A 13,153-nucleotide genomic window follows, 5' to 3' on the forward strand; every position below is an offset into this window, starting at 1 on the left:
CATACATACACCCAATGGCAACTGTAGACCTCTTTGCAGCACCCACAGTGTCTGCACAGTCAATCTGTCTTCCTGCAGTTCTTAAAACAGAGTTCTGCAGAGAACTGATGACTTACCCGCAGTGCTCGAAATCGCCTGCTTTCTGAAAAACGGAGGTCCTGACGCGCCCGAAACGCGTTTTCGGCCCGAAAATTGAAGTCCGAAGGACTGTATAGTTGCCCTATAGCTTTACTCCCGCGAAGAAAGCTCCTCAATCAGAGACCGTTTGCCGGTGTCTCCCGTAGAGCTCCCGACAAGGGTGTAGTCACCAACACAATAGGGAAGAGTAGTTGAAGCTCTTACCCTCGTACCGCTTCCTATGGTTCTCTTGCTTGCAGCTCAGCCCTTAGCACGAACCAGGCTCTGATACCATGAAAAGATGCAGGGGGGAAGAGAGCTTGAGCTCTTGCAAGCACACACACACACTCACAAACCCTAATAGAGAACACACAAGGTGAGAGGCTGAAAATCTTCTTCTTCTCTACTCAACACTCAACACACCATATACAAGAATAAGAGTACACATAATATGAAAGGTACTCAACCAATACATACACGGGTTCTCTATAGTGTGAACCCGACTAAATGAGCTGGCGCTATAACTATGCCAGTCTCTAGAGTGGCTGTCACATAGCCTGTCATCCCACTGGCCGCATATCACCCAAGATCTCACCAACCATGCCAGTGGTGTAAGTGTGGGGCCTATCCCCCAGGCGGGTCATCAGTGGCCACCGCCTCACTAGACGAGCTCGATATCTCAACAACAAGCACACGTTCCAAATCGATCGGAATGTGTCAAACACCTTGGTGACCATTAAGTGTGAGCCAGGTATTCCAAACTTTCCGCTCATAAGTCACTTGCAGGCTAAGCGAGCAGTTAGGAAAGGCGCACAGTGTGCGATGATTTACATACAGACAGCCCAGACGGTGGCCAGTGCTTCCGAGAAGTACTCGGTTCTCCATGAAAAGTTCCAGAAGATTTTTCTTCGGGACAGTCTCCCTCCCTAGCTTCCCCCGTCCAGACCGGAGGATCACAAGATTGACCTCCTCCCAGGCTCGGAACCCCCGAGCAAGTTTCCGTATCGCCTTTCTAAGGCAATGGAATCGGAGTTGGACCGCCAACTCCAAGAATTGTTGCAAGCTGGCTTCATCCGCCCCAGCGTGTCGCCATTTGCAGCACCGATCTTGTTTGTCAAGAAGAAAGATGGGTCTTCTCGGTTGTGTGTCGATTATCGTGCACTCAACAAGCTGACTATCAAGAGCAGATCCCCGATGCCTCGAATTGACTATATCCTCGAGAGGCTGAATGGAGCTAAGGTGTTCTCCAAACTGGATTTAAAGAGTGGGTACCACCAGGTTCGGATTGTTGAGGGGGACATCCCCAAGACAGCTTTCCGTACAGAACGGGCCCACTATGAATTTGTGGTTATGCCATTTGGATTGACGAACGCCCCAGCTACATTTAACCGCATGATGATGCGTATTTTCCGGGAGTTGATTGGAGTGTGTGTGTTCATATTTTTGGACGACATACTCATATTTTCAGCTACAGTTGAACAGCATGACATTGATGTGGAGAAAGTCCTTAAGTTGCTGGAAAGCAACGAGCTCTATATCAATGAAAAGACGTCAGAATTTTATCTGTTCCAGGTACATTACTTGGGATATATCATCAGTGCCGAAGGCATTCGACTTGATCCGGCTAAAGTGGCCGAGATTGTTAAGTACCTCAGACCGCTTATGACATTAGATCATTTGTGGGTATATGCCAGGCATATTCCACCCACATTGACAAGTTTTCTGATCTCTCGGCAGACCTCACCGATCTGCTAAAGGGAGTGAAAACAAGGAGGCAAAAGATTCGAATGACTCCACGAGCGTTGGAGGCATTCCAGAACCTCAAGGTGGCTTTGTCAGAAGCGCCTTGTTTAGCCCTTGCCTCGTGGGACGAACCATTTCAAGTGATCACCGATGCGAGTAACATCGCAATTGGAGGTGTATTGCAACAGAATGGTCATCCAGTAGCTTACATGTCTCGTAAGTTATTGCCCGCCGAAAAGAACTACTCAGTCTACGATCGTGAACTCCTAGCAGTTATACAGGCCTTGAAACATTGGAAACATTTCCTGTATGGCCGTAACTTTGAGGTTCGCACTGACCATCAGGCATTGCGCTGGATTCAGACGATGCCAAGTGCACAGTGGAGTGATCGACAACACTGCTGGAGTCAGATATTCCAGCAGTTCGGTGGTATGATTGAGTACCTTCCAGGAAAGGCCAATCCAGTGGCCGATGCTTTGAGCAGGAAGGGACAAGTATCTGCGATTCAGACCACTAGACTTGACCTTGTTGGTACAGGACTAGAAGACATGAAGCACACGTACGCGGATTCCGAGGAATTCGGTACACAGTGGGAACAGGCATTGGATGCCACAGGACCATGCCATTTTCTGATACGCGATGGTTGGCTTTTTTACAAAGGCCGACTGTGTGTCATGAAGTCATTCGGGGCAGCTCTTCTCCATGATGCCCTTGACGCCATTACAGGTGGTCACAGGGGCATGAATTCGACTCTGGAGAAATTAGAACAGCAATACTATTGGCCAAAGATGAGGCGTGATGTGTTTACATATGTACAACACTGTGACATTTGTCAAAAGGTGAAAGCTCCTCGTGGAAAGAAGATAGGGTTGTTACAGCCTTTGCCAATTCCTGAGGGTCCTTTCCAAGACATTTCCATGGACTTTGTCACAAATCTGCCTCCCAGTCCGAGTAAGCGTAATACACAGTGTTTAACTATTGTTGACAGGTTCAGCAAATTTGTTATGCTTATTCCTTGCAGGGCCAATGTGACCGCCGAGGATGTTGCCCAGCTATTCATTCGGCATTGGTACCCGATTGGTGGGATTCCTAGGACCATAGTGTCAGACCGAGATGCCAAGTTTACCAGTCATTTTTGGAGGGCATTGTTTGATAATTTTGGTACTAAGTTGAATTTTTCCAGTGCATTCCACCCACAGACAGATGGCCAGACAGAGATATACAACCAGTTGGCCTTTGATGTGCTGAAGTGTTACGTCCACGATCAGCAAGGTAAGTGGGAATCGTTTTTGCCTTTAGTTCAAGCTGTTTTGAATGACTCAGCTATTGGCAGGACTCCATATGAGGCAGCGTTTGGAAGGCCTTTTCAGTCGTTGTTAACCAGGATTTCGTCTTCAGTACCGGAGGCGAACAGAGTGACGGAGTCTTACCAGGAGATCCTAGAGTCCGTTAAAGACAGATTGGCTAAAGCGCAAGAGGCCTACACCCGACAGGCCAATAAAGACCGAAGGGACATGAAGTTTTCTGAAGGGGATTGGGTGTATCTTCGGATTATGAAGCAAAGATTGAAGCAGGTGGGCAAGCGATGCCCAAAGTTGTCTTTCAGGAGCTTCGGACCATTTCCCATCCGGAAAAAGATTAACAGGTGTCTATGCAGTTAAAGCTACCTCCGAGTTGGACTATGCACGATGTATTTCATGTCAGTTGGTTAAAGCCATATGCAGGTCCACCCCCTTCAGAGGTGAAAGACGAAGCGGAACCAGACATCATTGATGAAGCAGAAGTAATGGTTCCAGAACAGATCCTTCTGCACCGTTTCAAGCATGGCTCAGGCCGAAGACTACGACAGTTTCTCACGAAGTTTCAGGACCGAGGAACTCATGAAGCGGTATGGCTCGACAAAGAATTTTTCGAAGACTATCTGGCTTTATTGACGGATTATTTGGAGGCTATGCAGCTTCCGTCAAGTTAAGCAGAAGGGGATGTCACGTGCATCCCGCACTTGGATGCCACGTAGACATTTCTGTACAGAAGGTGCAGGACCTGGGATGGTGAACTGGTCCCATGTGAGCCCAGTCCGGGACAAGTTAGCCAGGGATCCATCTCAGTCGTCCGAGGTCAGGTGTGCATTGTCCTGCACATGAGTCCAAGGTCAGGTGTGCACTGTCCTGCACATGAAGCAGTGCCAGTCCGCGCTGTGAGTCTCCCTCTGGAATGATGTCAGATGTGCTGTGTATTTGGTTTGCAACTGGATGCCAGGCCTCTGTAGGCATGTAGGTTTGCATGTAGAGATGGGGCCAGCCCATAGGGCTACCCCAGTGCGAAGATTTTGCACTTGCACTTGTAGTGTGGGCATGGGGGAGGTGTAGAACCACCCCCAAGGGGCCAGGAGGGCCCAAGCCTTGCCCACCAGCCAAGGCATGGGCTGGAGGGGCTGTCGGCCAGCTGTATTGCTGCTGGACTGGCAGCTGATTGGGTCAGAAACCCTAATCAGCAGGTAGGCCAGGTGTAGGGGCAGTCCCACACCTCTGCGCAGCATGCCCAGCAGCCAGGAGCTGTCCCAGAAAGCCTGCGCAGGCTGGACAGTATTTATCATAGTGTGAAAGCACTTTATTAAAAAAAGAAGAACCTAGTCGTGAGGCTGTCCTGAAACTGGCCGATTGGAGGCAAGAGGGAGTATAAATACTCCAGCCAATATTCATTGATCTCATCTCATAATTCACCAAGTGCTCCAAGCAAACAAGGGCCAGGACAGCCAAGAACATTGCTAAAGCAAAGGGGTGAAGGACTGAAGGTCAAGGGCAGGTTTTCCAGCCAAGAAAAGGTCAAGTACTTTGTATTTGTTTTCAGATTTACATCATTCTAATAAAGCAAATACACCATCCGTGGTGGGGGCCCTACAGAGGGTAATTGGGACCCAATACTGTGTCCTCTCCATCTCCCCCTTCTCTCTCTATTTTCTGCACATCGTCTTTCAGTTTGTGCGTTAATTCCGTCGCGAAAAGAGTGCTGATTTCTGAGTTTTGAAGTACCGATCCTTCTCCGAAGCTTCCGCATATTACAGTCTTCCCATCAACCGCCTTGGTAGGGGAACGGTTGATGATGTACACAGTAGTGTTAACTGCATCAGCCCAAAACTTGAGGAAGCTGAGAATGAGAAAGAAGAGATGAGCCATCTCAACCAGGGTCTCGTTCTTCCGTTCTACTACCCTGTTCCGTTGAGGAGTGTGGGGAGTAGAAAACTGTCTCTATATGCCGTGAGAAGTACAAAAGTCGGTGAATTCTCGAGAATTAAACTCACCACCATTGTTAGAGCGCACTTTGACGATTTTGAGGCTAGTGTCAGCCTCCACCATAGCAACCCATTCTTTGAACTTTGTAAATGTGTGATTTCTGGGACTGGAAAAAGAACCTTCTTGGAAAAATCATCCTCTAATAAGAAAAAATATCTGGCTCCTTCAGGTGCGACCGTAGTCATAGGTCCGCTCAAATCCATATGGACAAGCTGAAGAGTTGGAAGCCCTAAAAGAGGCCTCTTGTGGAAATGAATCCCGATGTTGCTTGCCTTGAAGACAAGCTGAGCAGATGCCAGACATCCGAGGTAGTCAAGGCAAGCCTTCCACCATGTGGCTGGAGACAAGAAGCTCCAGTGAAGAGAAGGGAAGATGCCCATAACGGGCATGCCAAAGAGTAGTATCCTCCTTTGTAAGAAGAGCCCGATGAGAGGCTAGAAGTTGGAACAGACGAGAATGATTGAGATTGGGTTCCTCTTGAAAACTGGTGATCTTGTAGTTGTAAAGACCACCCTCTTGAATGCCCCATGCGATAATCCTGTGAGAATCTCTGTACATGATCTCCAAAACGTGATCATCGAAGTATAAGCCATAGCCTTTCTGGGCTATCTTAGAGAGAGAAAGTAAGTGTTTGGATAACTTTGGAACATGAGGACATTCTCTAGGTACTGGGGCCTCCTTGAGGGAGTAACTAGAGGAATATTACCCATAATCGGTGTATCGATAGGTTGATTATTCGCAAGTTAGACCTGCATAGAGACAGAGTGAGAGTCCTCCAAGATATTCTTGTTGTGAGTTTAGCCCGGGAATCCACAATCCAGTCCTCAAGAGAGGTAGTAGTCCACGCCTCAGTGGATGAGGTGCACTCTTCGACTATAACAAAGGCCACATCTTTGTCTTTGGGTTTGGATTCTTTGTTGTCGGAGTCCTTCTGTTTGACTTTTTCTCCTCGTCTCTCTTCTTCTTGAAGCAATCGGCCGAAGATGACGAGCCTTGCCATAGTAGTGGCATTTCCTCTCTGTAGATTTGCCCTTTTCTTTTCCTTTATCTTTATCCTTGGAGCCTGAAGCAGACTCCTCCTTGGATTTGCCGCCGTTTTTATTACCTGCTTTGGGTTGCCACTTGGGATTCCCTTTGGCTGAAAAAGCTGACTCAGTAGGAGATAGATCAGAGATCTTCATGAGATCGAGCTTGTCCTAAAGCATGCCAATCACTGCATCCACTGGGGGGAAGAATAGGGTTAAAGGCAATGGTATCCTTAAAGGATTGATAAGATGGAGGAAGTTTGCCTAGTAACTCAATAACAAAGTCATAATTGGGAATTTGGACACCCAAGATTGTGAAAATAAATGTGATATTGATGCAGATTATGGAGCTTGTCTTGAAGCATGGCAATCACCGCATCCAGTGGGGGAAGAATAGGGCGACATGCAATGGTATCCTTAAAGGATTGATAAGATAGGAAGTTTGCCCAGTAACTCAATAACAAAGTCATAATTGGGAATTTGGACACCCAAGATTGTGAAAATAAACGTGATATTGATGCAGATTATGGAGGATTAAACAAGTTGTTCATTCTATCAGAATTAAATTATAGAATTGCTTAATCAAAATCACTAGAAACTTGAAAGCATGACTTATTTCATTGAACTATGAGCCATTAAATTGGCTTTGAATACAAGCCAATTAGTTGCTAAGTAAATTTGATTAAGGCCTAATCTCCACGATTCTCTCCTCCTAGATTCTCTCGATCTCCTCTATTTTCTTGGTGTTCCTATATTACCTCCTTTGATTATTCCATCATTGCCTCTGTCATGATACGCTTACCTTCTAAGTTTTTTTTTTGTCTAAGGCTACTCTCATCTAAGGTTTTTTCCAAAGCCCTTAAAAGATGATTTTGGATATGGATGATATTTTCTCAACAATTCCCCTCTTCAGACATATCCATGACAATGATTGGTCTCCCCTAGCTTTGATGACTCTTAGTAAACTTCCTATACACGGGTTGACTAGTTATGTTTACATGGCCATGCCCATAGGTCTTATAGGCTTACAAACAATGCTAGTTGGTTTAGATAAGTTCTAAAACGTTTACAAGCTTGAGGGTTCACAATTTATGTTTAGGAGAGTTGGGGGTTTGTAAAACTTGAGCCTTTAAAACGTCATGCTGTTTTCAACGACAAAGTTTGCCTCGTGTGAGGCTTCATCCAATGTGCAGGGGGGTGCACATGTGCACATGGGAAAACCATAATTAATTTATGCACATAGCAACTTGGCCATTAATCTTAAATTTTATTTTTGTAATTTATCAATTACTTAGACTTCCAACCCTCTCATTAAAATGCACACCTTATTAAAAATTCACACTCTCTCACTAGAAAGTGCACCTTAGAAAATAACATTTCAATTACATAAGGATAAGGGAAGAGGGATCTTATAAAGGCCCAATCTTCCTGTACAAGGTTTGCAGATTGGTCTTCCTTCTTGGCAGTAGGGGCTGACTTGTTGTCAATAGATATACCAGCATATTTCTTCTTTTTCTTTTCCAGTCTCTTCTTGCACTCATTAATATAATGACCGGGCTTCCGACAATAATTACATTTGCCTTTCTTCTTGGCTTTTTGAGCATCACTTTTGTCTACATCTGGCATCACTTTTGTCTACATCTGACTTTCCCAATGGCTGTCCAAAATCAGTGTTTGGCTGAAAACAACCATGTGAAGATGCCTTCCCTTGGCCCTTATTTGCAGCTGCAATGGTACCAAGGATATACCGAGCCATGGTAAACTGGAAGAAAAAATCATCTAACACTAGTGTATGTACATGTGATCAATAGATGATCATGTGTAGCTATGATCAGCTAATGACGATAACTTGCCTTGGTTAGAACTGATCTGATGACAGAGGAAATGTCAGGATTCTATGATGGGAGCATGAAATATTGGTGGAGAATCTCCTGGATCTGCCTGTGTCGGATGGAGGGCGTCTGGCCTGCAGGAAGAAGAAGAAGAAGAAGAAGAGAGAGAGAGAGAGGGAGAGACAGAGAGAGGATCAGAATATCAGTACAGGGAAATTTTAAAATATTTTTTTACCACTTAATGTACAAATAAAAAAATTCACTTGCAGTATGATGCAAAAAAAAAGCAAAGATGTTATCATTAAAAAGTGCTTTTGCAATGGATTATGAAATGCGGGTTGTGATGATGAAAATGCCCTCTCAGAGAGAAGGTTAGATCAATTGGATCATGATAGCGCACTCCATGCTTTCAGAGTCAATGCAGTTGGTCCAGCAATTGTTGCCAAGGTATAGTCGTCATGCACTTCAAGGTATTTGCTTATGAACTTCATTTGTGATATATATCTAGCATGTTTCTCCTGCAGCATATGATGCCACTTCTCAAATTGGGAAAAGGTGAAGGCACTGGAAGAGGAGGTGCAGTGCTTGCACATCTAAGTGCAAAAGTTGGTTCCATTTATGATAACAAGCTAGGTGGCTGGTATGCTTATAGGGCTTCAAAGGCTGGGCTTAATCAATGTAAGTTAGCTTCTTTCGAATTTCAATTCTTGTGTGTGTGTGTTTGCATGCATGCTCGAGTGCACATTCATGACAGAAAGAAAGGAATGCGCACATATGATTCATGATTAACTGGATATCAGAGACGTGAAAAAAGAAACATCTACCAACCCGTGTATCAAATGTTATCCTCCTATTGAATGCTGTATAGTGCAGCAATGTAGACCTCCTGTGGTGATGCATCTCTATGGCAACTGAGGATGTCCTGGATCTGCAGTTGGTGGGTGGAGGGTTTCGATCTCTGTGGACAGGGACATTTGGCTGTTTGGAGAGACTGCATCCTCTCTCTAGTAGTGACTCCCGTGGTGCATGGTGCCAGAGGTTGCTGGCTTGGCTGTGACGTCTGTACTATCTGTTTGAGCAAGGCTGGGGGCCCATAGAAGTCTGTAAGGAAGGTCTGAGAGGGGTCCTGTGGAATCTCCTGTGGATTCCACCTCCCTGAGTGCTGCCTCATCAGAGTCTCCTAATGATGGTGAAGCTTCATTAGTTCAAGCCCGAACGTCTCTGATCTTTATGCTCCATCACCCATTCGAGGGGGCCAAAACCATTTTAGAAGAGGCAAAGAAATCTCCTGCGTATCTCATAGTAGACTGGGCATCTGCAAAGCAGCCATAGCATTTCCCATGTGGTGGGAGCTCGCCATGTCGTTGAAGGATAACCTGGATCTGCAGCTGCCGGGTGGAGGGATGAGGCCTCTGAGATCTGGGGCATCTGGCTCTCGAAGGAGATCATGCCTGCTCACTAGTGACACAGAATCTTTGGGTGGCTCCAATGGCCGTTCAGAGTAATGATGATACAGTTTGTGAGTACTGTTGTGGGAGATGCATGGGGCAAGTGTGCAAAGAAGACAATCAAGGCATGTTATGTTGAATGTCTGGGTGTGTGAGGGTGGTCATTTCTACTTAGCTTTGGGTCTCTGATGTGTTCTCTGAGAGAGAGAGAGAGAGAGAGAGAGAGAGGTATTAATGTCGGTAGAATGCAACACGAGGGCATATACGACCAACGGTGAGAGAGAGAGAGAGAGAGAGTCTGATGCTTTTAGCTCTTTTTTTGCTGCCAGTAACAAGGACCATAGGAGTGGAGTGCTTACGCTTAAAGGAGCCCGTCATTGTCATTCTATTACATCCAGGAACTGTGGATACAGATCTTTCAAAGCCATTTTCACGCAATGTTCTGCCGGAAAAGCTTTTCACCTCTGCAGCCTCGGTGGAGAAACTTTTGAAGATAATTGACTCGCTCAAACCAGAAGATTCAGCCAAGTTTTTTGCTTACGATAGGCAAGAACTTCCGTGGTAAGGCTTTGTCACAAAACTCCATGGCAGGCCTTAACATGAATAGTAAGGTAGATGGGGCAATCTTGTTTTAACTCCTTTGGAACGAGAGTGCATAGTGATCACCCACAAGTTTATGAGCCCTTTGAAGTGCATCTGAGCATTCAAGCATTTTGAATTGTTTTGTTCAATCAACTAAACAGTCTTGTTTGCCAAGGGTATGAAAGTCAGAATTCCAGTGTGGGCTCGTTGTAATATACCAGTTAACATTTGCCCCGTGATATACTTACTTGAAGTTGAGCTCATTTAAATGTAAATAGTTGATTTTTGGAGTATTACACAAAACATGGGTCTCTCTATCTGTGTGTGTGTGTGTGTTTCCCTGATCACTAGCACATGCGTGCTCACACCCTGGCTCGTGTCCTTTTCTTGATAGCTAGCATGCTTGCTTTTGCATTTGTGCTAATCTCCTTTTTCTGATCACTCTTCTTTTTGCATACCAACTCGCATTTTAAGTCACTCCTTCAAAAGTGGCATTTATTTTGTGCGCGCAGTTTATTTTCAAAGTGGTAGATGAGTGCTTGCTATAATTGGTGGCCTAGATGTTTCCATCATATCTAGGCTGTTGACAGTGTTCATGAAATTCATATTACATCCGTCTTAGCTGAATAATGATGTGTTCATTTGTTGCTTTCTTAAATCAGGACAATTTTGTGGCTATGCCATTTACTAGAATGAGCTCTCGCTATGATGATTCTCGTGCGCAAATTTTATATATCATCTCAATTGATGAAGTCTTTTTGAGGTCGTTAGTTGTCTCAATGAAAGCTAAATACAGCTCGATTAAGGTTAATGAATCATAAAAGACATTCTTCAAGAATGAAGCAGCCATGAGTTACATGTAGGTGTTTATGATGTATGAAACTACTAGGATCTATTATCTAAGTAGGAGATCATATTCCCCCAAACTAAAGAAAAAGGGAATGGTTGACATGATGTATGAGGTTTAAGAACCTGCAGGCAATGATGAAGAATGAAACACAGTGGCGACTGAGATTAGTACCCAAAGCTGTGGAGCGGCGTGCCAAGGTGAGCGCCCGAGCTGCCATACAAGGAAGTTCATCCAGTTGAAAGCTCAATACTAGGAGAATAAAGAGCAGAGGGAAATTAGAAACCAAACACAGTAGAATAACTATACGAGAGTATAATTTAATGGGTGCACAGTGCACACATGATGAACACGAGAAATTTGGAAGAACCGAGTTAGACAGTGAAGTATATATAGCTTGGAGATTAAGATACCTAAGAGAAAGAAAGGCAGCGAGAAAGGATCCAAGTAGAGCATAACAGATTGGCCACCACTAGTTGAGAGAAGTAAAGCAAGGGTAGACAGAGAAAAATCTCATGAAGCAACTCCTGCTTGTATTTAGCACATGCAAGATAATGGATGCAGTTGCCCAGGCTACTATGAAGTTCTGCAAAATACTAAAAGGCACTAAGATTTTGTATATTTTCATAAAGCGAAGCACCTAAATTGAGGTTAACTTGGGGGGAAAAGCATCAGTGATTGGCTTTAGAAGACACTTTTAGCGTCTCTATCTTGGCTTGTACGAAAGATTTTGTATGAATGTTTTTACGGCTAATCTACCTGTTTTTGAGGGAGATTATGAGTGCTTTTATGGCTAATCCACATGTTCAAGACCAAAGAGAGCAATCCTTTTTGGATCGAATGGTGTAGTCCATTTATTGGGTATATGGGGTCGCTTCAAGATGATGGCATGTTCGCAACGATGGCTTCTCCGACCAAAACCAACCTTGAGCAGTTACTAGCATACACCTAGTATTTTCTTGTTTGTATAAATGAACCATAAGTTTTATCAATCACCACTCATTCAATTTATGCAGCACTCCTAAACTCCTTTTGTTAATCACAGAGGCTAACATGGCCACAAACTTTGGTGGAAAAGGTGGACATGGCCACAACACTGACCAACTTGGATATAAGAAACGTCATTCATAAGGCACCCATGATGGGCAAGGCATCATCCACATGAGTTTTGGCACGTGTAATGTGTTGTAATAACAAGCTCCTATAGTATTCCCACACACTATATGTGCTTCATGCAAGCAATCCAATGGACACATTGGATTGTTTTAACTCAACTGTGAACAACACAAGGCTCTTGTATGTAAGTGAATTTATCTCATGATGCAATACACATTCCCATTTGCACAATTCAGTCTACTCTTATGTCTTCTCTTGGTTGAGCTTGTGTAGAAGGCAAGATAGTGATAGGTGGATGAGTGAGCTCTCTCATGACATGCTAATCCTTCTCCTCTTTCTCTTCTCCTTACTTCTTCTTATTTTCCATGAGTGAGTGAGCTAGGTGATTTAAAAGTTGTGAGAGGTACACACTTCTTGTGGACCCATTTACCATTATTTATTGAATAAGGAGCTAGCTACCTTGGTGTGATAATGGATGTAGGAGAAGCTTCATAAATGAAGTGTGATAAACTATAAGGGATGTAGAAGAAGTGTGATAATGGATGTAGGAGCTCTCATCAAGAGAAGGTAAAGTTCTTGAAGTAATTCTTAGGCTTGGCTCATTGGTAAGCTTTTCAAAACATTATGGGAACAAATAAACATCTTTGGAGTTGTTGCCAAAAGGAGCACCAATTTGCTTTGATTTGTTTTGTTTTCCATTCCAAGTCTAATGGAGTCTCACATGCTAGTATTGACACTGGGAATAACATGTGGTTTTGATGTTGTCTGTGGTCTATTTTTGGTTGAAATTGTTTTAATTAAAAGGCAAGTACGAGGGTATGGCTGGAGGAAAGCAATCCCAAGTAGATAATTTTACTTCCAATTTGTTTTCTTATTGTTTCTTTTGTTTTAGATTTTACATTATAATAATCTTAGATTAGCTAATACTTTTTTTCATTAGTTAGTTCGTTAGATAGCAATCAATGTTTAAATTAGGTTTAGGATAGAAAACATCCGATTCAAAAGGATAATGGGAAAAACCCTAATTTTGGGTTCAAAATTACAAAAAAAAGAGTTCCTCATGACCTATGACCAATTTCATGTAGCTTGTACCCATGTTTACATATGGAAAACTTAGTTCCACATGTGTGGGATTACAATTCCCCATTTG

At 43.9% G+C, this 13,153-nt stretch overlaps 1 protein-coding gene across 1 annotated transcript in view; it reads left to right on the forward strand.

Moving 5' to 3' along the window:
- LOC147617310 (uncharacterized) overlaps positions 1-10,343 on the forward strand; it is a 44,789-nt gene extending 34,446 nt beyond the window's left edge. The window contains exons 4-6 of the mRNA XM_086776960.1: positions 8,375-8,457; positions 8,535-8,688; positions 9,788-10,343. Of these exons, the coding sequence (XP_086633086.1) occupies positions 8,375-8,457; positions 8,535-8,688; positions 9,788-10,023 (473 nt within the window). The 3' untranslated portion in view covers positions 10,024-10,343. The remainder of the gene's footprint in view (positions 1-8,374; positions 8,458-8,534; positions 8,689-9,787) is intronic.
- The last annotated feature ends 2,810 nt before the right edge of the window (positions 10,344-13,153 follow it).

Source organism: Cibotium barometz, chromosome 37 (genome assembly GCF_041138505.1).
Source record: "Cibotium barometz isolate CiBa-2024 chromosome 37, ASM4113850v1, whole genome shotgun sequence".
Lineage (NCBI taxonomy): Eukaryota > Viridiplantae > Streptophyta > Polypodiopsida > Cyatheales > Cibotiaceae > Cibotium > Cibotium barometz.